A 27,000-nucleotide genomic window follows, 5' to 3' on the forward strand; every position below is an offset into this window, starting at 1 on the left:
GAGTGAAAGATGAAAAGCTTTGACAAAATGTCTTTTTTCACCAATATTCAATAACAGGATTGTTCAAGGTCTTGTTTCTGAGTACTCTAAACATATTGCTACCTCAGTTAGTGAGGTAGATCACCTAAGTTAATAGCAATAATGTCTAGTTAACAGTATCTTCCATTCCTCCCATGTGTAGAAGATCAGCCATGATCCAGTTAAATGGCGGAGCAGGTTCAAGGGGCCGAATAGCCTACTCTTGCTCCTATTTCCTATGTTCCTATTTCAGCAGTGCATTCAAATCTGAATTTCCTGCTAATGCTTGCACTGTCTGAAATGGGTTTATTTACTTAAGTGAATGACTACTTCTGTTAGTAAGTACCTCCATATGTTTGCCTTTTCTCAGTTAGTGACTATTTCCCCCGTATCTGCCCTATCTCTGTTATTAAGTACCACCCATCCCCCTATTATCACCCTTAAATAGTATTCAGGTGCCTTTCAATTTTTTGCTAACCAGAGTCTTTAAAAAAAAAGTGTAGAGCACTGGCCTATCATCCGACCATTCTTCAGTCAGAAAAGTCAAAAGAAAGACTTGCATTTATATAGCACCTTTCACAACCTCAGGATGTCTCAAAGCACTTTACAGCCATGAAGTGCTTTTGAAGTGTTGTCACTGTTGTGATGTAAAAAATTTTGGGAATCATAATCCCACCATCCTCTCACATCTGGGAAAAAACTACTTTAAATTTCCAGGAAATCTCAATTATGGCACTTTGCCAAATAACTAAGTTGAAGGTCACTGCCAAATGATCTATTCCCCTCACAAGTATCAAAGAAAAATCTCATTGGAGATGTGCAGGCCTTAGCCACAAGTCGGGGACTGGTCCTGAAAATGTGGAGTCAACCAATGGCTAGACGGACACAACACTCTTCAATGATTCACAAGTCAGTCATTTTACAGTGAACACACTGAAAATTTAGTCATCACTTGGAAGTAAACAGATTGGAGCTTTCTGCATAGAACAGCACAAATCCAAGAGTAAACAGGATAGTGATTCAAAGTCTGCAATTAGATCGCACGCAAACAGTGTAAAATCTCTCAAGTATTTGAAATTCTTGTATTGAAAATGTTTTAACAATTCAATACTCAGAGGTAAATATTATGAAATCTTCCTCGTTTATTGAAATAAGGAATCAGCATTTACGTAAGCACATGGTTAGAGGTTTCATTTCTGGGAGCACTGGGAGTTCAGTACCAGTTTGCCTTTGGGTTTTAACAAAAAAATCCTTTCTCCTCAAAAATCACCAACATTTGGAATTTTAAAATATCGATTAAGAAACAGAAGACTGCAGGGCTGTTTGTAAGTGATTCAAAATGGTTTGTAACCAGTACTTAATGTTTGGGCCTTTAGGGAGAGAGCCCAAGTCGCAAAGGTTGCTTTGCCTGCCCGGTGCTAGGGTTAAAGACATCTCTTCTGGGCTGGAGAGAGGCTTGGAGTGGGAGGAGAAGGATCTAGTTGTCATGGTCCACTTTACCAATGACATAGGTAGGATTAAAAAAGAGGTTCGGCTGAGGGAGTATGAGCAGCTGGGGCTAAATTAAAGAGCGGAACCTCAAAAGGAAATAATCTCTGGATTATTACCTGAGTCAGGGAGCAAACTGATATAGGGTAAATAAGATCAGAGAGTTGAATGCGTGACTCAAAGATTGGTGTAGGACAAATGGGTTTCGATGGGATACTGGCACCAGTACTGGGGAAAGAGGAAGCTGTACCATTGGGACAGTCTACACCTGAACCACACTGGGACCAGTATACTGCTGAATCATATAACTATGTCTATAGAGAGGGATTTAAACTAAATGGTGGGGCGGAGAGTTCACATGAGAGGAGATTTGGAAAGTTAAAGAGAAAGAACAGGTAATAGTGCTGGGTAATGATGCAGATAATGAGTGTGACAGGAAGAAATGGAGCATACAGAGTACATTAACAAATATGGTTAGAATGGGAAAAAATGGCTTTAATTATACAGAGGGGAAGAGGGCTCAGGTGAAGGGAGATTTAGAAATCCAAAAATAAAAGTTGAGGCAATAGAAAAGTATATCAATGTAGGTAAAGACAAGCTGAGTGGGACAGGAACAGACAGAGTGTTTAACATTAATAGTGCATCAGAGAGTGAGATCCATGCAGGGAATAGTAGTAAAAATATAAAATTGAAGTCACTACATCTGAATGCATGGAGCATCTGCAAAAAGGTAGATGAACTAATGGCACAAATAGAGATAAATGGTTTAGATCTAATCATCATTACAGGGACATGGTCACAAGGTGACCAAGGTTGGGAAATAAATATTCCAGAGCACATAACATTTTGAAAGGACAGACAGAGTGGAAAAGGAGGAAGGGTGGTCCTGATAGTAAAGGATGACACTAGAACATTAGTGAGAAAGGATCAGAAAATCAGGAAGTAGAATTTTTATACTGGAGATTGGGAATAGTAAGGCTCAGAGAATGATGATGGAAGTATTTATAGGCTCCTTAAAAGTAGTCATATCATTGGATATAGTATTAAATAAGAAATTATTGTAATTTGTAATAAAGGTAATGTAATAATTGTGGGGGACAATAATCTTCATGTAGACTGGACAATGAAATTGGCAAAGATGGCCTGGAAGATGAGTTTGTAGAATGCTTTCATGACAGTTTCCTGAAATCTAGTATCTTGAAATGAGGCGCAATTAATTCATAATGTCATTGTAAAAGATCCACTGGGAAATAGTGATCATAATACAATTGAATTCCACATTATGTTTTTAAATGTCACTCCAGTCACAAACAAGAATCTTAAACTTAAACAAAGCCAATTGATTGGACAAAAAGACTAAAAGGTATAGTGGTAAATAAACAGTGGGAAACATTTATAAACAACTCAAAATGTTCAACAAAAATACACCCCATTGAAATAAAACTCAGTAAGTCATGGGTAGAACTTTCTTGCCAAGGATGTTAAGGATAACATTAGATTAAAAGAAGTTTATAATATTGCAAGGAATTGAAGTAAGTCCGCGGATTGGGAGTGTTTTAGAAATCAGCAAAGAGCCATCAAAAACTTGATAAAAAAGGAAAAAGTAGAATATGAGAGTAAACTAGCCAGGAATATTAAAACAGATTACAAGAGCTTTTACAAGCATATGAAAAGGAAGAGAGTAACTAAGGTAAACATTGGTCCCTTATGAGCAGAGACAAGAGAAATTATTATGGCGAATGAGGAAATGGCAGAGAAATTGACTATTTTGTGACTGTCTTCGCAGAAGAAGACACAAATTACATACCAGAAATACAGGTAACCAAGGGATTAATAAGAGTGTGGAAATTAAGGTAATTAATATCACCAGAGAAAAAAGTACTGGAGAAACTCAAGGGACCAAAATCTGACAAATCCCCAGGACCTGATCGTCTACACTCTGGGGTTCTAAAAGAGATAGCTGCACAGATAGTGGGTGCACTGACTATGATTTTCCAAAATTCCCCAGATGCTGGAATGGTCTCAACAGATTGGAAGTTAACAAATATAACACCGCTATTCAAGACAGGAGGGAGAGTGAAAACAGGGAACAACAAGCCAGTTAGCCTGTCATCAATTATCGGGAAAGAGCTGAAATCTATTATTAAGGGAAGCCTTAACAGTGCACTTAGAAAAGCATAGTATAATTAGAACAAGTCAACATGGTTTTACTAAAGGGAAATCCTGTTTGCAAAATTTGTTGGCATTTTTTGAGGGTACAACTAGTAGGGTAAATAAAAAGGAACCAGGAGATGTGGTACACTTGGATTTCCAAAAGGCATTTGATTAGGTGCCACACAAAGGTTAATGGGTGAGAGAAGGGCTCGTGGAGTTGGAAGTGATATATTAGCATGGATAGAGAATTAGTTAACGGACTGGAAGCAAAGAGTAGGGATAAACAGGGCTTTTCCAAGTTGGCCGGCTGTGACTAGTGGAGTGCCACAAGGATTAGTGCTGGTACTTCAACTATTTACAGTCTATATTAATGACTTAGATGAAGAGACAGAGACTAATGTATCTAAGTTTGCTGATGATTCAAAGCCAGGTGTGAATGCAAGCTGTGAGGAGGACACAAAGAAGCTGCAGACAGGTTAATTGAGTGGACAACAAGATGGCAGATGGAGTATAACATGAGTAACTGTGAGTTCATTCATTTTGATCATAAGAATAGAAAAGCAGAATTGTTTTAAAGCACATTAAACTTATACATGTCGATGTTCAGAGAGACTTGGATGTGCTTGTACAAGGAACACAAAAAGCAAGCAGGAACAGCAAGCAATTAAGAAAGCAAATGGCACATTGGCCTTTATTGCAAAGAAGTGCAGGAATAAATAAGTCATGTTACAATTATTCAGGGCTTTGGTGAGACCACACCTGGAATACTGTGTGCAATTTTGGTCACCATATTTAAGAAAGGATATACTTGCATTGGAGGCATATAGCGAAGGTTCACTAGATTGGTCCCTGAGATAAAGGGTTGTCCTATGATGAGAGGCTGAGTAAATTTGGTCTATATTCTCTGGAGTTCAGAAGAATGAGAAATGATCTCATTGAAACATACAAGATTATAAAGGGTCTTGGCAGGTTAAACACAAAAAGGTTGTTTCATCCAGCTGGGGTTGATTATTTAGGATGAGATGAGGACAAATTACATCACTCAAAGGGTTGTGAATCTTTGGAATTCTTTATCCCAGAGAGTTGTGGATGCTACATCGTTTAATATATTTAAGGCTGAGATAGCAGATCTTTTGGTCTCTCAGAGAATCGGGGAAAATGGAGAGTGGGCAGGAAAAGGCAGTTGAAGCCGAAGATCAGTCATGGTCATATTGAATGGTGGAGCAGGCTTGATGAGCTGTATGACCTTCTCCTGCTCCTATTTCTTATGCTTTTCTGTTCCCAGGCGTAGGTCCGATGGCTGCAGGGGTGCCAGGCATTTGTATAGGATTTCCTGCTATCTTTCTAGCAGGGTGATCACTTCGACTACCCACATCTTGCAAAGTTTTAAATTTTCCAACAAACAAATAGCCTGAAGCGACCCTCTTGAGCTGCCTGGAGGCAGAGAACTCTGAATTCCAAGCCCACTCACAAAGGGTTATCAACTCTCCCCGATTGCCCTGATCTCTCCAGGAATTAAAGACTTATTTCCAGGACAATGCTATGAGCAACACAGGAAAGAAAATCACATGGGCAATAAAAAAATTGTGCTTTTAGAATCATTTTCTAGGAACATTTTCATCTATTAGTTATAAAATATATCGGAATTGTGACAAAAAAGACTTTGACTGACAGTCAACTATTCCAAGTAACTAACAAAGAGTCTATTCACTTTTCAATTGGCCACAGAAAGATCGTGTCCCGCAATGGACACATTGGGGAACCAATAACAAATGCAGATGGAGTAGGATGATCGGGCTGGATGGTGGTGTTGGGGGCAGCTAGAAGTGGAAGGATGGGACCTCCAGGAATATGGCAACCCTATTTCCACAGCCGTTTCCCAATAGCCCCCACACACCCCCACTACCCCACCCTACAAAGTCAGGCTTCCTGATGGAGACAGGATCCCTGGCAGAAGGCTGTCTAAAAAATGGAATTGATCCTGATCCACCCAGTGGGAAAAAACGTATCCCTTGCTTTGTAGCAACAGTGGGCAGAGATAGCAGAGCAGGTCAATGCCACGAGTATTGCTGCAATGACCTGGCAGCGATGCAGAATAAATTTCAATGAGCTGACATGGTCCTGTTTCTTAGAAAGTCAGCTCAAGTCAAGGGAAGGATATCTTGAGAGGGGCAGATTTCCTCCTCGTACAAGGTAAGTTGGGGTTCCACCATACTCAGAGATAAGATAATGGTCCAACTCCTAACCATTGCAGCTGCTTGTGGTTAAGTATCATGGTATCTACACTGTACAGATTAACCACACAGAACAATACTCAACGAGCACACTGCAGTAAGATATAATAAGAGCATTCCAGTTGAAATATATGATGGGTTTGATGGCAAGGGATTATAGAACTCAAGAGTAATCTTGAACCTATTCCAAACCACAGCTGGAGTAGTGTGTGCCATTTAGGGTTTCACACTACAGGAAGATGTTGAGGCAACAGAGAGGACACATCACCAGGATGCTGGCTGGTATGAAGAAATACAGATACAAAGTAGCCCTTGAAAAATTGTTTTTCAATTCTGTTAGGACAGAAGGGGCAATTGCAGCTGGATAGGACAGAGCAGATAGCCTGTCTCTAGGGAATCTGAGGTCCAGAAGAAGCGGACCTGAATACAAGATTGATGTCAGAGAGGTAGGACTGAGAACAGTAGAAACCTATTTATACAGAGTGTTGTGAGACTGTGAAATTCACTAAAGAGCTAGTGATGGAAACAGAGGCTATGTCAGCATTTAAGAATAGATTAGATAGGTTACTCAAGGAAAAGGAATAAACAGAGATATGGAAATAATGCAGGCACATGGGATTAGGACAACTGCTTATATGGAGCACGTTCTGGCTGAGTAGAACATCCTGTAATTTATGTAGAATGACAGGCAGTGTAAATCTCAAATTGTTTGACAATGACTCATTTGGGTGCTTTTGATTGGCTGCTGGAGGATTTGGAGAGCTGGCTGCAGTAAATCCACTTGACCCATTTGTCTCAGTGCTATTGCTTGTGTTTATCTGACGGCTGTGTTGCATTGGGCAATTTGATGAGGCTTCTCCTATAGGTATGTTCTATCTGGTTAACACTTTCAATGTGTCCATTGGTTGTTGGGAGTGGGCCAACAACAAAAGAATTTTTGCATGATCCAGCCTCTGAATATATTTCATGGACTGGCTCATTTTCCATAATGTTCCTGCGCACACCAACTGAGAGAAACAAGGGCCTGAATTTCACGCTTGGCGTGTGCGCCAAGCCGATGGGACCAGAAGCAGACGTGAAATGTGCTTCCGCCGGAATCAGCCCCTGAATACAATTTCATGCTAACTGGCAAATTAATATCTAGCCAATGTGAAACGCGCACTGAGAAAGCCTCAGCACTGCTGGGGGCTGGGGGGGGAGGTGGGAAGAGAGCGGGCGCCGACATAAGTGAGGGTGCAGGTTGGTGCCTCTAGTGAGCTCCCTGAAGACAGACAGCTGCCGCGGAGCTGCCTCAGGGACCTGCAGCCCTGGACGGATTAAATGTCAAGAGAAATATGCACCAAACTGTGGATATGCAACACATCCAAGCACCTGACAGCAGAACTCAAAAAACATCAGTTCCCAGATATCTTTTTTTTATTATATTTCACCTAGGACATTTCTTCCCGCCCTTGGGTGAGGTTTTGTTAAAAATGGGCTGCCCGCCTGCCCGTTTTGATCGTGCAAAGAGCGCAAAATCACACGGGCAATGTAACATCATGAACAATAGGGTTTATAATGAACCTAATCGGCCCTTTAATCCTCGACAGGCTCCAATTCCTACACGCGCCCACCGACCTCAATATAGCTTGCTTGCACGATGAGGTTGAGATGCACGCCCGCTGTCATTTTGCACAATTTCATGTGCATTCAGGTTGGGCGCATGCCTGCCCGATCAACGTAAAATTCTGGCCAGGAATATTCTTTCACTGTCACATTTTAACAATTATAAAAACCTATCCAACCTCCAAACCTGTATCAGAACGGGAATAACACTGGTTTTAAATTGCTAAATCCAGCCTATCCAGGTGAAGGGAGAAATCCCAATATGTAGAACAGCCCCATTGGCTGAACCTGTTAGGACATAAGATGACTTGTCCAGCACTGATGGCATTGACCTGAAACATTGGCTCTGTTTCTTTCTCCACAGACGCTGCCTGACCTGCTGAGGATTTCCAGCATTTTCTGTTTTCTGATTTCAGTTTTCCAACCTCCTCAGTATTTTGCTGTTGATTCGCCTCACTTTCCACTGGAACTCCTCAGAGGCAGAGTCATGCCCTTTCAATACAATAATGATCCTGCAGTCAGAATTGCGACCAGAATCGCTGAGACCTCTCCATACCGAGCAGAGATCCTGCCTACCAGGAGATGCTTCCCAATTAAAGGGTGGTAGACAAAAGCCTTGCTGAGGTACCATTCCTTTAGTGCGCTTTGGTACCATGCCTAACTAATTGGCAATTCTTCTTGTGTGAGCTTTGATGGTGAATGTTAGCAGCTATTCAACTGTGGAGTGCATCACCACCAAGCCAAATCCTATCCTTATCCAATGTGTTTACACATACACACACATTTCACCACCAGAATCCGTGGAAAGGGCCACTGTAGACCAGGTAATTTGGCACAGACCAAGGGAAGCTGGGAGCTTCTGGCCTGTACAACTGAAAAACCCTGAACTCTGATCTGTCTTACAAACAGCACCTTTATCAAAATGTAAAGGCATTACTGCACTTTAAATAGGTAATAAACCCTGGCAATGACCTGATTCTGTTTTTAATCTCTGCATAAAAGCTTGGTAAACAATTAAAGAGGGAGTGCACTGGGCACACAATGCTGCATGTTATATAGGAAGGCACCTGCACATCCTCAGAGGCCCCCATTATCTCTTGCACTGGGTCTCCTGTGTAATGTTTGCACAGATTTGATCTTGTGTATGAGAATGGCCAAAACATTTAGAAGGGAGGAAAATCAAAGGGAGCATAATTCCTTTTTTATAGAGAAGCGTGGGAGTTAATTTTTCAAGTTCACACACCTGGCGTGAAATTGTCCTCTCAAAATGTATGTGCGAAAGCTGGAAATGTGCCACCCAAGATTCTTTTGTTCTGTCAATAATGAGGCCATATTTCTGACTGCGAGATCATTATCATAATCCCCTGCCTCCCTGGGGAATTCCAATGTAAAATGAGCCAATTCAACAGCAAACTACTGAGGAGGTTGGTAAACTGAAATAAGAAAATAGAAATAGCTGGAAATCCTTAGCAGGTCAGGCAGCGTCTGTGGACAGAGAGACAGAGCTAGCGTTTCTGGTCGATGACCTTATCATCAGTGCTGGACATGTCATCTACTGCCCTAATGGGGTTGTGCTACATGTTGGGCTTTCTCCTATTGCCATGTGGGATTTGAACTTCCAGATTCCTAGTTCAGGCTTCTGGATTATTAGTCAGTAACAAACTACTGCACTAAAGTACAAGCTATGTTAGAAAACTGTCCGCTAAATATTGCAGAAATTAAAATCTTTTCTTCATAATCATCTTTCCGTTGAGTCTTTCACAAACAGCAGAGGTCCTGGACCTGTTTGGTTACTGAAACGGTCCCCTTTGATCGAGACAGTAAGGGGCAGGATTGCTCATTGACAGTGGACAGTAAAAGGGCAGAATTTTCTGCCCGTCGGGCGGGCGGGGAGCCGATCCCCACCGGGGAAGTGGGCCCCGCTGCCATTTTAAGTGGACGGGCCAATTAAGGCCCGCCCAGCATGATGTCCGCCAGGAAGCGCTATGCACTTCCTGTGCAGGCGGGGAGGGATTCCCCAAATGCGAGAGTGCGCTTTTTCGCGCATGCGCACGAAAGCGCGCACATCTCCCTGAGGCTAAGTGCTGCCTCAGGGAGATCGCTGACAGCTGTATAAACTTTAAAAACAGAAAAATAATAAAATTCTTAACATGTCCCCCTCATGTGACAATGTCACACGAGATGGGACATGTTAATAAATTTCACTGAAACTTTAATAAACTTTTTTAAACCCTACATGAAACATCGTCCCGCTGGTGGATGAGGTTTCATGTTTATTCAGAAGCCCGCCAGGGCTCCTGGCCTGCCCGCCAACCTTAAGGTTGGACGGGCAGGGCCTTTAATTGTTTTAATTATCCTGTCAATGGCCTCAATTGGCCATTGGCAGGTCAGCGGGTGGACAGCTGATCTCGCTGTGCCCCCGCCTTCCTGAATATTTAAATGGAGCGGGTTCCCCCCGACGTCATTTTGCCGTTGGCGAGTGGGCCCCGCCCCCTGCTCGCCGACGGCAAAATCCAGCCCTAAAGGATCACCAGATGGTGAGCACAGCTGGAGACTCATCTGTGGATCATCAACAGATCCTGACAGATTCTTCTCCCATTTCAAAGAAAGTGACAGAAATCAGACAGGCTCCATTATAACGTTGAACATTAACATTATAGAATTGAGAGATATTCTAAACCTGTATCAAACATTGGTTAGATCACACTTAGGCTGGGATTTTCCGGCCCTGACTCGCCACGGTGAATACTGCGAGCCAGCGAAATGTCCATTGACTTTGGCAGCACTGGTAAATCCTGCCAGCAGGCGGGACCAGAAGATCCCACCTTTAGAGTGCAGTTCTGGTCAACATATTATAAAAAGGATATTGAGGCACTGGAGAGGGTGCAGAGAAGATTTACAAGGATGATACCAGCAATGTATGTGTATACACATCAGGAGAGGATTGACAGGCTGTGTCTTTTTTTTGAAAACTGGTGACTTGACAGAGGTCTTTAAAATGATGAAAGGTTTTGATAGAATGGATGCAGAGAGAATGTTTCCTCTTGTGGGGAAGAGCATTACTAGAGGCCATTAAAAAAGGGTCGTTACCAAGAAATCCAATGAGGAATTCAGAAGAAATCCCAGCAAATGGAGGATACAATGTGTGCACAGAAACCACAAGCGACACTGTTCACTGTGCAATATAAGCTGGGGATAAAGCTAAAGCTTTTACTGAAAATCCACAGCACCAATTCTATCGACCCAGCTGCTCCATGTCGGTACTTATATGCCACACAAGCCTCCTCCTAGTCTATCTTTTTGCAACCTGTCCTGGTAGCCTTCAATTCCCAGCTTCCTCACATATGTATTAAGCTTCCCCTTAAATGTGTCAGTAGTATCTGCTTTAATAGTTCCAGCTTCTCATCACTCTGTAAAGAAATTCCTCCTAAATTCTTCATTTGATCAGTTAGTGACTCTCTGATGTTTATATTTATGCTCCCCTTGTTCTGGAATCCTTTCATAATTTTAATGACCTCTAACAGATATCCTCACAAGTCATTTTACTTCCAGGCAAAGGAGTCCCAGGCAGCTCCACCCTTCCTGATAGCTGCATCCTCTCCACTCTGGTAGCTTTCTTGCATGACTTTACTGCACCTTTTCCAGTGCTCCAATATCCTGTTTGTATAGAGGCCAGAATGACACACAGTACTCCGTGTGGTCTAACCAAGGTTACGTATGCATTTAACATTATCTCCCTGATTTTGTTTGCCCCCAACTTGTGTTGCTATTTTTAGTGATTTAGGTATAACACCTCAATTGGAGAGCCCCGACATCTTCTTTATTCAAGGAAATACACATCTTGTCCATACAACCTGTCCTCATAACTTAACCCTTTTAGCCCATGTTTAATCCAAGATGAGCTTCCAACCACACATCAATGCCAGCACTAAGACCACTTAATTCCCTCTACATAACATCATCCAAGACTGTCCCACCTCAGCTCATCTGCTGATTAATCTCTCATCTATGCATTTGTGACCTCCAAACTTGACAATTATAAGGCACAAGCTGGCCTCCTACACCCTGGGTGGAATGTAATGCTTCCCCACCTCTCCCCCACCCCTGACCCATTGACAGGGGTTTAGAGACAGAAGGCATTTAGTCAGGCAGAAGGTGGGGGGGGGAGAGACACCGTTGCCTTCCCGCCTCCCCCCAATTAAGTTCGGGGTGGAAAGGCTTGTGGACAGCCTTGCTTCCCGGACACTAATTGAGGCTCTTAAGTGAGTAATTAATGCCCACTTAAGGGACTCATTCGGCCATCTAGGGGAAGGCCTAATGCTGCATGTCCAAAATTAAACAGAGCACTTTAAATGGGATCTTACTAGTGTTTTATATAACTGTAGCATAACTTGCATCCCTCTTGAGATGAAGGCCAACATTCCATTAGCCTTTTAAATTATTTTTGTACTTGTACAGTAGCTTTTAGCGATTCCTGCACATGGACCCCAATCTCTCTGTTCCTCCACAGCTCCTACCTTCTCACCATCTTGAGAATGCTCTGATCAATCTTTCTTGGGTTCGAAGTGAATGGACTCATACCTTCGCACATCAAACTCCATCTGCTAAAGTTTTGCCCTATCACTAAATTTATCAATGCCCCTTTGCAACTTTCTTCCCTTGTCTACACTGCTTATTGTACCACCCAGCCTTACATCAGCAGCAAAATTGAATCTCTCTTTCTTCATCCAAGTCATTGTTAAATACTGTGAAAATCTGGGGCCCCAGTACTAAACCCCGGAGACACCACTAGCCACATCCTGCCTATTGAAAAACATACCCTTCAGATACCTGTATCTCTGTATGTGATGTGACTGTGTTCTGGAGTAAACTATACGGATAATGTGCCCTCTTTCTTTTTTTAAGGAGAGCAACTCTATTTCCTACTCTAGCTCCATTGACTCTGAGGCAAAGTAACTCAAGACATGAAATTTTATTCTTTATATTATTTTACATTGTCCTTTATATCCACATATCTCTGTGTTGTACTTATAGTTAATTTTGTCTGTTCTATCGATTAACTTTTACAAACAAACTAAAAAATGACAAAGAAACTTCCTCCTTTAGCATATTCCACTATACCCTACACCCCATGGGAGTGGACAGAAAAGAAATAAAAATTCTATGAAGTAAAGTTCCTTGTAAATCTGCACAATTGCGTTAATTCATAGCATAATCTTCATTCCGTGTTAAATTTACAAGTGATATGCCTATTTTCCAACAACTAACAAATGATTAGAACAGGTGACCTGTTATGCCCTGGGCACAATAATATCGAAAATGCCCTAATATTAAAGATTGAAAACATACAAAGCAAAGTAGTGTTCAAAACGGAATCATTTCATTGAAAATGACTGGAAAATTTAGAGCAGCAAGAGAGTGGGAGGCAGTCAGATTTGAAATGACTGTACAATTTTTATAAAAATTTGTTGCCGACACCCTTGGCAAAGAGCATGGAAATATAATCCATGCAATGTTGAATGATGCATTTTATTCAATTATCTTTGGGATCAGGATAGACACATCTCAGAACTTCTCTTGGGAGATTAAAGAAAGGAACTGATTTCCTCTCTCAGGCAATGACCAAATCCCAGTTCAAACACTCCACAATCTGAGCAAAACATTAGTTAACTGATCAACAACTCAACATGTACAATGGAAACTGCAAAGTGCAAAATGAAACGGTTAAAGAGACTGTGTGAGAGCCACAGGAGGGAACCTTTCACTATCAGCACAGGAACTCGTACACATTATACACTCTGAACACAAAAACATAGCAGGTCTGATTGTGGGATGTCAGAATTGCTCTGAAACTTTCAGTCAGCTTTGGTAGCACATTCGTCTCTGAGTCAGACTGAGTACATAGTGTAGGCTGACAATCAGGGCCAAGTGTTGCATTGTCAAAGGGTCAGTACTGAGGGAGTGTTGCATTGTCAGAGGGTCAATACTGAGGGAGTGCTGCACTGTCGGAGGGTCAATACTGAGGAAGTGCTGCACTGTCGGAGGGTCAGTAATGAGGAAGTGCTGCACTGTCGGAGGGTCAGTACTGAGGAAGTGCTGCACTGTCAGAGGGCTTTTTGGATGGGATGTTAAACTGAGGTCCCAGCGCCATTTCAGTGAAGAGCAGGGAAGTAATCCCCAGTATCTCAGCTGATACTTATCCCACAATCTAGACCAAAACTAGATTCTCTGGCCATTATCACATTGCTGTTGTGGGAGCTTGCTGTGCACAAATTGGTTGCTGAGTTTTATTCATTACAGCACTGTCAACACTTCAAAATGTATTTAGTTAGCCATAAAGTGTTTTGGGACATCCTGAAGCCAGGGTAGGCGCTATATGAGTGCAGGTTCTTCCTTCTGCTGAAAGGTACCCAAAGCAGGAAATGCAGCAGCTTTTAAGGGGAGTCTAGAAGGACTTCAACTGTAATTGAGCAGCTGAAAACCAAACAAAAGCTGCTTGGAGTGGCTGCTCCAGAACAGCTACAGCTAAACCTCAGTAAGTAACAAGGGAAGGTCAATCACATGGACACACGTTCCACAAGCCAGAAGCCATCTTGATCAGGTTCACTTTGTCAGCCATGGGGAGTTATTGAGTGTTGCAATCTCAAGCTGTGAGATAGTTCGAACTGAGTACAAGATGCAGGAAGAAATTAATGTTTAAAATAATGACAAACCTCTGGACCTGGCACCAACTTCTGTGACAACAGTTGCTGCACTAAGAGCAGATCCAACACACCAAGGCATTAAGACAGCGTTTATCCTCTTATCACAGAACTATTTGTAACATGCCGCACATTCTTTTTAGAAAATAAACCTAATGCCATCAACAATCTTGGAATAATAGTATTAAGTACAGCCTTGAAGATTAACATCAGTATAAAGGGAGAAATGGGCTGAATGATTCCATCAGCTAGATAGAACCTTATACCGAAAACCATATTCAACACAGTCGTATCACAAAGCCAGTGGGACACAAAATCTCCGGAGTATTGACGGGGAGCCAGTAAAACAACAGCAACCTCACAGTTACACACCGCAGCTACAGCAAATATAGGAACCGGATAAGTCTATAGATTCAGCAGCTGAGACTGGCGTCCACTTTACTCGTTAGCTCTGCTCTCTCACTGGAAATGTCAACACAGATTCCCCCACCCCCAACCGTTTCGAATTGACACCAGGCTGGACTATTAAACTTCAAGGCGCTGGCTCTGTGCAATTACTATTCCGCGAGAAAGCCGTGAGTTTGAGAGTTGCAGTCGGAGCACTCGGGGAAGCTCTGGTGGAGGCGGAAAGGGGCCTGGGGCTGGGGTTTAACTAGATTGCCAGCTGGTTAGCATGGACAGCGGCCTGACTGCTGAAAATGCACCGAGGTCCTTTCTGATCTTAAATCGCCACTGCCCCCAGGGGAGGGGGTGAGTTTCACTTTACTATCGAGAGCCCAGGTTGCACAGAAGGGTCTGGGCACAGGCTCCTGGGAAGCCTGGGGCAGCCTCAGGGTGAAGACGGAGAGAAAGGGGAGGATTGTGTGAACAGTTGTTGTGATGTATCTGGAGGTGAGGTGGCCTAACTCGGCGCTGAAGCCCAACACTCCTGGGCTTCACCGTTGAGCGCTCACTGTTGGTCTCTTTAAGCCCGAGCAGACAGCCAAGCCCGTGTCCAAAACTTCCTGTCACCCCACGGCCAAGTGGTGACACAGCTCGGACTATGAGGATAGGGGTCGGATGACAGCTTTAAACACGAGGGAGTGGAATTGAACCAAAATCCATCGCTCATGTTCAAAAATGTAGTTCTTAACTTCAGAAACACCGGAGACTTTGGTGAAGGTTCCCCAATTCAATTGGCTGGATTGTGTCCCTGAGTGTGAGTGTTGCTTTAAATTAACATTAACGGTCATCCAGAAACCATGCAGGACGGAGCTAAAAAGAAACGGTTTGATCGACAACTTTCTATTTGACTCGCCGATTCAAGGCGTGCAAACCGGAATAGTTTAGTTCCCATTAATGCAGGTAAATTGTATATAAAACAAAAGATCGGCGATATATAAACGCAAATTTATCAGATACAACTCAAAGCTGCATCGGGAAATGTGTGCAAACGCATTCCATGTGGATATGAAGCACCCTCACTATCCGCTGTTTAAGTATCTGAAGGAAAATACTTTCTTAAATTAGAGATAAAGTTACATTGGGATATGAATAAACCGTGCTCAGAATTTGTTTCGTTTAATTTCTAGCCAATTCCTGAGGCGGACTGTGAAATCTGTTTTTTTTTTAAATGAATGTTGTTATTTAAACTAGAGCCAAACACCATCTGAAAGACCGACACTAGATCATCTTCTATAAGTCTGTCTGTTCGGAATCTCAGCCCTTGTTACCTTCAGCACCCCCCTGTCCCGGTTGGGTGTCAGATCCTCGGCGTCCCGCTCCAGCTCTGCAGCCTGGGCTTCTTTCTCGGTCCCTTGCTGCTCCCGGCCGGTGGTCATCATTCAGCAAGAGCCGGGCCGCTTTCTGTTTCCACTAGCCGCTGATTCCCTCTATCTGCCCACGCCCTCTCTCTTGGGCTCTGCTGTTTGAATGATGAGGAGCTCACCTCGCCGGCCGCTAGGGGATTGAAGTTGGTGTCGATTCACTTGGTTATTGCAGAAATCGATCCCCGAGCCTGGCCCCCCTCTCTCTCCCGCTGCCTCCTCCCGGCGCTGCTCTCCGGGAGATATGGAGATAGCCCTATCCCAGCATGCGTGGCGCGGGTGAAAGTGGCCTATTCCTGTCCCAGAGCAGAGGCTGCCGGGATAGCAACCAGTGGGCGGGGCCAGAGGAGGCGGGGCTTCCAGCTGGACAATGGGAATGGGGTGGAGGAAAAGAGAGGGAATCCCAGGGAGGGAATCCCCAGGGCCAGAGGATGGGGAATCCCCAAGGAAAGAGAATTCCAGGTGGATCTCAGGGAGAAGCAAAACTTAAGGAGGAGGCATCTTAGAGAGGAAACAGTCCCAAGAATGGAAGAACTCAATGGGTGTGAGGGAAGGAGCCACAGAGCCACCATGATCTAGCAGGGGAACAGGTGAGGGGGCTGAATGACCTGCTCCTGATCCTATGCTTCACCCAGGAAAGGGACAAACTCCCGGGTGGAGTCGTCTCAGGTAGGATGAATCCAGAAATTAGGTGCCTTGAGAAGTGGAGCAAACAGATAGAAAACTCAAGTAGTGGAACAAGGGAACTGAGGGATTCACGAGAAGGACCTGGGAGGGGAGGCAGATCAGAGAGAATGGGGCAGGAGGAATAGGGATCCTGAGCAGCACAAGAGGATGGAGATCCCAGGAGTAGGATATGAAGCTTCCAAAGAGTTGGGCAAGGAGTGGGACAGGGGGTGGGACGGTGGGGCGGGGGGGTGGGGGGTGGGGAAGGAATCGGTGGGGCAAAAGGAGAGAAGCCAGGGATACAAATGGGGGCAGGAGGGAAGGGAATTCCAGGAAATGGGAGAGGAGGGAAATGGAACTGTGAGGATGAAGCAAAGGGGAAGCATCTTGGGACAAGGAGTAAAACTCTAATTCTGAATTTTATGCCCATGTTTGGGGACTGGGACTTAATCTAAATCGACAGGTTGGGGTGATGGAAATTCAGAACCTATTGTAGGACAGGATGTGGGTGGCAGAGTTTTGGACAATTTGAAATTTATGGGAAGTATAGATTGGAAGATCAGCATTAGGAAATCAACTCTCAGGGTGCTAAAAACATCAATAAAGGTTTGGGTGGCCATGTGGATAAGATAGAGGAGCTGATGGGTAGTGTTGTGGTGAACATACATGGTCCTGCGGGATAGAATATGAGATCTGAAGCTCAGACCAAGGCTGAGCAGGATGTCAGATTTCTCATCGAGCAGCCAAGGGGTGCAATGGTGTCAGTGTGAAACGGCAGAAGTGTTTTGGAAGGAGTCGAGTATTCTTCATCAACTGCTGGAGGAATTTCTGATTTGTCCATGATTTAAGTCAATAAGGCTGTAGAACAACATCTATGGGAGCTGACCCCGTGTAAGTGGTAGGAAGTAACTGAAGAGCAAGAAACCAGGTACGAGTCATTGGTGGGCTCTGGAGGTGACAATGTGGGAATAGGAGGCAAAAATCATGGACTTAGGTGGGCTTGTTGGGACAAAAGTGAAGCCATGTAAGAGCTGTTTCATAAGGTGGCCCTTGGAGATTGTGGAAAAAAGGCAGAAGTTGCCACATAGGACATTCGAAAGTGCTCCATAGCCAATCAATGATGAGGGTAATTTTATGAATGATGTTATCACCTACTGCAAGTGCAAATCAAAAATTCAGGAGCACCAGTCGCAGGATTTTCTATTTGTAAAATCTGAGGTTAGGACCCAGGTAAGAGTGCATACCCATACTTTAATCCACTGTTGGTCAATGAGGTGAGCTCCTGGGGTAGAACAGCAGGGTTCAAAGAAGCTGAAGAAACCTGAGCCTATACCGAGTAACATAACTGCAGGAGAGACCATGTAAGGACATGTTAGGACAAGTGACCAAAAGCTTCGCCAAAGAGGTATGGCTCAAAGAGTGTCTTAAAGAAAGAGAGACTTGCATTTATATAGTGCCTTTCACGATCATCAGAAGTCCCAAAGTGCTTTACAGCTAATAAAGTCCTTTTGAAGTGTAGCCACTGTTCTATGTAGAAATGCAGCAGCCAATTTTGTGCACATCAAATTCCTACAAATAGCAATATGATAATGACCAGATAATCTGTTATTGTGATGTTGATTGAGGAATAAGTATTGGCCAGGACACTGGGGATAATGCTCCTTCTCTTCTTCTAAAGAGTGTTACAGGATCTGCCACCTGAGGGGGCAGGCAGAGCCTCAGTTTAACGCCTCATCCAAAAGGCCACAACACCTCTAGCAGTGTCAGCTTTGATTTCTGTGCTCAAGCCTCAGAGTGGGACTTGTGTCTCAGGTACAAGAGTGCTACCAAATGAGCCATGGCTGACACAGGAGTGAAGAGAGGTAGAGAGATTTAGGGAGAGTATTCCAGAGCTTAGGCAAACTTAGTCGCTAAAGGTAGAGCAAAGGAAATTGGGGATGCACAAGAGGTCAGAGATGGAGGAGCACTTATTTCAAAAAGCAAGTGAGTTGAATGACCACTTTAGTGCTTTGGTTTAGTTAATTGTGGAGCATCATTTAGGCAGAAAACTGGGAGAACTTATGTTCTTTTTGTGATGTCTGACATCACCTAGTGCATCTACAGGAGCAATCGGATGGGACCTCAGCTTGATATCTCACACAACACAGATCTCCCTCAAAGATAGATCATGGACTTGAGTCACAAACTGCTGATTCAGAGGTGAGAGTGCCACTAACTGAGCCAAGCTGACATTCAGGCTTGGAAGAAGATGGAATTATTTTGTTAATGACTCCATTTGCTCGAGCTCTGCCACTCCCGTACAAAGCTACTCCTGATCTGTACATAGTCTCCAATGATCACCCCATCTCTAATTTTGCTTTCCTCCATGCCATTGAAGAAGTCGTTGTCTCCCAGTTTAATTTGCAGCAGTCAATTTAGCACAGAGCAGGGTCTCACAGAGAGCAACTGAGTTGAATGACATGAAAATGGATTTGATTCTGTCAGTTGAAGGGAAACATTTTGCTAGAAAGCTGGATTTTATTTGCTTTGATTTAAAGGTTGAAGAGGTCAAGGAGAGATAACATTCCACAGCCACAGAAGATACCAGTGATGACTTTGACCAGTACAGAATCAATCAGTGCCAGAATTAGAGTAGATAATGGGCTAAGAGGATTTGAAAAGGCAGTGGAGGGAGAGGTCAACATAAGACAACTCCATGTTCAATGACAATGAATATTTTAACTGAAAGCTTGGAGGGTTGGTACAGAGTGAGGTGCTTGAATGAGGTATAGACACCAAGGAATAGGGGTGAAGCCACGATGGGTGTAAGGAAGAACGGATCGTTTTTGTCTGTATTGAATTTTTAACTTGTATTTTGTGCTGCTGGAAACAGTGTGTGAGAGCTCACAAGCCAGGATCACATGGGATATTTCTCAAGGGACAATACGTGTTGAGTACCAGTGAAGCTGTTCACAAGGGTGAATTGAGAAGGATAAGAGAAAATTGAAACAAAAACAGAAAATGCTGGAAAAGCTTAGCAGGCCTAACAGCATCTGTGGAGAGAAAAACTGTTTTTCTCACTCTGTTTCTCTCTCCACAGATGCTGTTAGACCTGCTGAGTTTTTCCAGCATTTTCTGTTTTTGTTTCAGATTTCTAACATCTGCTTTTATCTAAGAGAAAATTGGAATTGTCGATTAGCCATCACACTTAATAAGAAGTATTTTGTCAAAGATTGGCAAAGAAATATAACCATTTATCTCAATGTGGCATCAATGGGGTGGTCCCATACAACTTGGACAAATGAAAGAATCCACCTCTGCCTAGATTGTTGGTTTAATTGACAACTGTTTCTGTGACCTGAGAGGAAACAGGGTCATTGATTGACCATTGTGGTCTGTGACTATATCAGACTAAGTGTATAGTTCAGTCTTGAGTTCACACCTTGTTCAACCTGACGTAGCTTTGCATGCCCTGTCTGCTGAAGGATAGAGTGTGTGGAGGGTGGGCGGGGGCAGGGAGGTTGGGGTTGTATTGGGGTAACGCTGCTGCAGGGGTTGGGATGGTGATTGTCACATACATGTACATAGAAGCTGCAAATATTAAAGAGCTCTTCAGCCCAACCACTTCATGTTGGCATAAACAGTCCACACAAGAAACCCGCTTAATTCCACTTGATCCTAAAGACCTAACCTGCTGTCATTGTAGTCGAGGCTTCCATGAGCAGGAAAAGCTGGGGGGGGGGGGGGGGGGGGTGGTGGTGTTGAGGATGTGGGTGATAATGTGGCTATTTGCTCAGTAAATGTTTGCCACATTCTTTATTGCTGGAAACTACTTGTGAGGATTAATAACTGAGGTCTACATAGGATTTCCAAAAAGCAAACACATAAATTCAGATTAAAATAAGCTGGCTGCAGTGGTCCTTACAAGTATGAATTGAAAAGGTTAAGGACAGTAGTAGGATGCAGTTGCCAATTGGCCAGTGTCAATCTGTTTAGTGTGCAGCAGCAATCCAAAGACGGTAATTATTCAGCATTGATAAGGGAAATGCAGCTTTTTGTCTCAGTCTGATTTGAAAGGGATATTGGTAGAGATCAAAGAATCATGTCTCAGTCTAGGGCAGTTTTGGATTGACAGATTTGCCTGTGACCTTTGAGAAAGGGCTAAGGAATTAATTAGTGGCCATCCTTTGGGTAGCTCAGGTCAGAATTTCCCTATTCTACATTATAATGGTTGACTTCATCCAGTTGGCAATCTCCTGATACAATATTGTTTTCTCCCACCCTTTGCCCAGTAAGGCACTAAACAAAACATTCTGATCGTCTTTCAAGCAGCCAATTGTAAACATCAAACCATTAAACTGATTTTTGGAGAGAAGGTTGACATGAACAAAGAAACTGATGTTACTAGACATTTCCCATTGTCACAACCTGATTGTTAACCATAATGGTCATCATTTTCTAGACATACAGCTGGCTGCAGGGACCATGATCAATGTGAATCATCCCCAAAGGAGGAGATTGAGGAAGCAGATGAAGAAATGGAGTAAGCAGATTTAACAGGAAGATTGCCAATACACTAGCTGGACAGCTGTGTGCGCCGAGGAGGTTGCTGCAGTTTCTTATGATCAAGTGATTATGATAATGGTGTTAGCAATGGCTCAGTGATAGCACTAACTCAAAGGCTGTGGATTCAAGTTCCACTCCACAGCCTCGGGCCTACAATGTAGACTGACACCCCAAAGCAGTACTGAGGGACTACCGCACTGTCAAAGATATCTTCTTTCAGATGAGATGTTAAGTCACTCAGGCGGACATTAAAAACATCCCATTGAGGTTTTTGAAGAGCAGTGGCATTCTTTCTGGTGTCCTAGCTGATATTCATCCCTCAACCCACTTCACCGAAACAGATTATCTGATCGCTAACTCATTGCTGTTTGTGGGAGCTTGCTGTGTGTAAATTGGCTGCAACATTTCCTACATATACACTTTAGAAATATTTCATTGGTTGTAAAATGCATTGGGACATCCCGAGGTCATGAAAGGCACTATATAAAGGCAAGTCTTTCTTTCTGTCTTCATTTCTATCAAGCCACATTTTGCACTGAAAGCACACACAATATAAAATGAATTTGGAGTAGCAGCCAGGCACCTACCAGTGATCAACCCACCCCCTCTACATTCATGAGTCCATTGCAATGCAGTATGTGTACGGCCTCTGAAGATAGTGTAACGTCCACTTTATCAGATTTATGTATGTCTGTCCAAGCTATTTCAGTTTTACTCTTCTGCTGCATTGCCATAGGAGAACTTGTAGTAAGGGTGATTGGTTGTCTCCATACCTTGCATGCTGCCTCCCTTAGACTGCTGGAGATGCTGGGATTTTCCTTTGATCTCCCAACTGTTTTCACCTGGCTTTGGGAAAAATTGAATGAAAAGGATGGTATTGGCTACCACCTCAGTGATGGTGGGAAAACATGCATAAGAACATAAGAAGTAGGAACAGGAGTAGCTCATTCAGCCCCTTGAGCCTACTCCGCCATTTAATAAGATCATGGCTGATCTTCTTGTGTTTCAATTTCCACATTCCCATCTACCCCCCGATAATCTTTGATTCCCTTGCCTAACAAGAATCTATCTACCATTGCCTTAAAAATATTCAATGACTCCGCCTCCGCCACCTTCTGAGGCAGAGAGTTGCAAAGTCGCACAACCCTCTGAGAGAAAAAAATTCTCCTCATCTCTGTCCTAAAAGGGCAACCCCTAATTTTAAAACAGTGCCTCCTAGTTCTGGACTGACCCACAAGAGGAAATATCCTTTCGACGTCCATCTTGTCAAGGCCATTCAGGATCTTGTATACTTCAATCAAATCACCCCTCACTCTTCTAAACTCCAGTGGAAGCAAGCCCTGTCTGTTCAACCTTTCATCATAAGACAACCCACTCATTCCAGGTATCACCCTAGTAAACCTGCTTTGAACGGTCTACGATGCATTTACATGCTTAAATAAGGAGATCAAAACTGCACACAGTATCTGAAGTGCGATCTCACCAATGCCCTGTGTAACTGAAGCTTAACATCCTTACTTTTATGTTCAATCCCTGCCATGATAAAGGATAGCATTCCATTAACCTTCTCGATTACATACTGTACCTGCATACTAACTTTTTGTGACTCATGTACTAGAACACCTAGATCCCTCTGCACCTCAGAATTATGCAGCTGTTCTCCATTTATGAAATGCTCTGCTTTTTTGATCTTCCTGCCAAAGTGAACAACTTCACATTTTCCCACATCAAACTCCATTTGCCAGATCTTTGCCCACTCATTCAACCTATCTATATCCATCTGCAACCTCCTCATGTCCCCTTCACAACATACTTTCCTATCTTTGTGTCATCTGCAAATTTAGCTACCATGTCTTCACTCCCCTCATGTAAGTCATTGATGTAAATCATAAAATGTTGAGGCCCCAGGACAGACCCCTGTGGGACTTCACTCGTTACATCCTGCCAATCAGAAAAAAAACGATTTATGTATACTTTCTGTTTTCTGCCAGCAAGCCAATCTTCTATCCATGCTAATATGTTACCCACAACACCATGCACTTTTATTTCCATAATAATCTTTGATGTGGCACCTGATCAAATGCCTGTAGAAACTCTTGCTATCCATTTTTACATTTCCAGCTAGCTTCCTTTCATACTCTAATTTCTTTCTCCTGATTAACCTTTTAGTCATTCTCTGCCATTCTTTATATTCTGTCCAATCATCTGTCCTGCCACTCATCTTTACGGAGTTGTATGCTTTTTCCCTAAGTTTGATGCTTTCCTTAACGTCTTTAGTTAACCACAGATGGTGGGTCCTCCCCTTAGAATTTTTCTTTATAGTAGGAATGTACTTATTCTGAATACTCTGAAATATCCCCTTAAATGTCTGCCACTGCTTCTCTGTTAATCCATCCTCTAGCCTAGTTTCCTAGTTCATTTCAGCTAGCTCAGCTTTCATCCCCACATAGTTGCCCTTATTTAATTTTAAGATACTAGTTTTAGCCCTGCTCTTCTCTCTTTCAAACTGGATGAAAAGAGCACTAGAATTCTCCTTGAGAAGAAACACCAATTACATTTAACACCAGCTGGTAGGACAGCAGATCATATTTAGAGAGTCAAGTGAACATGTTTAAGAACCTCACTCCAATTTTCCCCACCTCTTCCCAAAACCCAAACCGAAATTACTTCTGCTATATAATAGGTAAGATGGGCTGCAGCAAGGTAGGTATCCCTGAGGCAGATACTGCTTTAAGGTGGCCATTTACTCTGCTACAGCCCGTGCCAGCTGCTCCCACCAGGAGGACAGCATTATCTCTACCAGGCTAAGCCACCAAAACCTTGAATTCTTTTGCATCTGGACCCTTCCAGGCAGCATCTGGTGGCCTTTGCCACATTGGTCAGATAACAGCTCAAACTGAATGAAGAAAATGACTGGTGTGCTCATCAGGAGGGTTACACAATTCGTACCCTTCTACCTGAGAAACAAAAACAAATTGAGAGCGCTGTCTAATTCTGCAGCTTGGCAGGGTTCCCACAGATGTACATGGGGCACTCAAAGCCCCAGATGACAACCCCCTCCAAGGATTAATGTGTAATTTGTTTGTGATGTCAGCCACCTCTTCCTGCATGTGGATGACCAAAACCCGGGAAGCTGTCATGATGCTTTCAACATGCAACAATTAACATACCTAGTCCTGATGACTCAGTCAGCCTTGTGTCTGAGTGCAAATGGTTTTTTAATGAGAATGCGCTGTCTATCTTTAACAGTGCACAGTGATCAGCACAGTAAGTTATCGCACTCAATTAAATCATTAATTTGTGCTAAATCTATGTTGAGACTTGTCATTTGGAACAGATCACTTGTAGGAGTACACAAGTGCCAGTTTGTGTAAGAATGTTGCTCACCCAGTTTAAAAAATAATTATTTAGCACATGTGGTGGGTAACCTACTAAAATATTGTTAGCTGAGGGATTAAAGATGTAAATCTGTTCCCCAAAAACAGAGAGAACAATTTGTCACTTTAAGTAGCTCTGATAGTGACAGGAGGTACCTGTAAAGTTCTGCAAAAATAAAGGGCCTTCAGTATAAAGGGGTCAGACTCACTCAAAGTCTGGAGCTCAACCAGAACTCGATATTCCAAGTTCTGGCCTTAAATTGAATTTTTAGTGGCCATTTTTTTTCTGAGGGAGGCATGGGCCACTGATGCTGTTAGGATAAGGTTGTGAACAAGGACTCCTACAATGGCAATTCATACATATGTAGAAGGCAAATACATCAAGCAGCATGAGGGTTATTGGTCTCAGAAAACACAAGTGGGGCCTGCAGAAGCAGCCTGGACCAGCAATGAAAATGTAGATTTTTGTAGTGACCTGGAAGTCACCAGGGGATACAACCCATTTCAATTTGGTGCCTTTGGTCCATCTACCCTTTCAAAGCACCAGCAAGTTCCATACTGTGATTCTAGATCTAATTGTTTTCATCCTCATTACTAACTAGAATTCATCTAGCCCCTTTTTAAACTTTGTCTTCTTGGAGGGAGCATGGTAGGGTCAACCCTTCAGGTCAAGCTGTCAGTTGTGGTTCAGTTGATAGGCCTTTCGCCTCTGAGTCCGAAAATTGTGGATTCAGGTCCAATTCTAGAGACTTGAGTATAAGACATAGGCACTCCATGTAGTACGAAGGGAGTGCTGCATTGACAGAGATGCTGTCTTTTGGATGAGGCATTAAGCTGAAGCTCTATTTGGCCTCTTTTATTCACTCATGGGATGTGGGCGTTGCTGGCTAGGTCAGCATTTATTGCGCATCACTAATTGCCCTTGCAAAGGTGGTGGTGAGCTGCCTTCTTGAACCGCTGCAGTCCATGTGGTGTAGTTACACCCACAGTGCTGTTAGGGAGGGAGTTCCACAATTTTGATCCAAAAACAGTGAAGGAATGGCGATATATTTCCAAGTCAGGATGGTGAGTGGCTTGGAGGGAACTTCCAGATGGTGGTGTTCCCATGTGTCTGCTGCCCTTGTCCTTCTAGATGGTAGCAGTCGTGAGTTTGGAAGGTGCCGACTCAAGAACCTTGGTGAATTCCTGCAGTGCATCTTGTAGATGGTACACACTGCTGCCACTGTGCGTCAGTGGTGGAGGGAGTGAATGTTTGTGGATGAGGTGCCAATCAAGTGGCTGCTTTGTCCTAGATGGTGTCAAGCTTCTTGAGCGTTGTGGGAGCTGCACACATCCAGGCAAGTGGAGAGTATTCCAACACACTCCTGACTTCTGCCTTGTAGATGGTGGATAGGCTTCGGGGAGTGAGGGGGTGAGTTACTCACTGCAGGATTCCAAGCTTCTGACCTGCTCTTGTAGCCACGGTATTTATATGGCTAGTCCAGTTTCTGGTCAATGGTAATCCCCAGGATATTGATAGTGGAGGATTCAGTGATGATAATGCCATTGCACATCAAGGGGTGATGGTTGTATTCTCTCTTGTTGGAGATGATCATTGCTTGGCACTTGTTTGGTGCGAATGTTACTTGCCACTTGTCAGCCCAAGCCTGGATATTGTCCAGGTCTTGCTGCATTTGGACATGGACTGCTTCAGCATCTGAGGAGTTGTGAATGGTGCTGAACATTGTGCAATCCTCAGTGAACACCCCCACTTCTGACCTTATAATGGAAGGAAAGTCATTGATGAAGCAGCTGAAGATGGTTGGGCCGAGGACATTACCCTGAGGAACTCCTGCAGTGATGTCCTGAAACTGAGATGATTGACCCCCAATAACCACAACCAGCTTCCTTTGTGCTAGGTATGACTCCAACCAGTGGAGACTTTTCCATCTGGTTCCCATTGACTTCAGTTTGGCTAGGGCTCCTTGATGCCACACTTGGTCAAATGCTACTTTGATGTCAAGGGAAGTCACTCTCACCTCACCTCTGGAGTTCAGCTCTTTTGTCCATGTTTGAACCAAGGCTGTAATGAGGTCAGGAGCTGAGTGGCCCTGGCAGAACCCAAACCGAGCGTCAGTGAATAGGTTTTTGCTAAGCAACTGGTGCTTGATAGCACCTTTGATGACCGCTTCTATCACTTTACTGATGATCGAGAGTAGCCTGATGGGGCGGTAATTGGCCTGGTTGTATTTGCCCTGCTTTTTGTTTACAGGACATACCCGGGCAATTTTCCACATTGCCGGGTAGATGCCAGTGTTGTAGCTGTACTGGAACACCTTGGCTATGGACGCGGCAAGTTCTGGAACACAAGTCTTCAGTATTATTGCTGGAATATTGTCAGGGCCCATAGCCTTTGCATTATCCAGTG

General features: G+C 43.5%; 1 protein-coding gene across 3 annotated transcripts in view; it reads right to left on the reverse strand.

Moving 5' to 3' along the window:
* The window catches only part of LOC144683611 (peptidyl-prolyl cis-trans isomerase FKBP5-like), a 169,770-nt gene extending 153,490 nt beyond the window's left edge, over window positions 1-16,280 (reverse strand). For 2 of the 3 annotated variants that reach the window (XM_078546805.1, XM_078546803.1), the window contains exon 1: window positions 15,913-16,280. In XM_078546805.1, the coding sequence (XP_078402931.1) occupies window positions 15,913-16,023 (111 nt within the window). In that variant the 5' untranslated portion in view covers window positions 16,024-16,280. The remainder of the gene's footprint in view (window positions 1-15,912) is intronic. The other variant, XM_078546804.1, reaches the window with a different exon arrangement.
* Window positions 16,281-27,000: the final 10,720 nt, after the last annotated feature.

The sequence above is a fragment of the Cetorhinus maximus genome, chromosome 8 (assembly GCF_964194155.1).
Source record: "Cetorhinus maximus chromosome 8, sCetMax3.hap1.1, whole genome shotgun sequence".
Classification (NCBI taxonomy): Eukaryota; Metazoa; Chordata; class Chondrichthyes; order Lamniformes; family Cetorhinidae; genus Cetorhinus; species Cetorhinus maximus.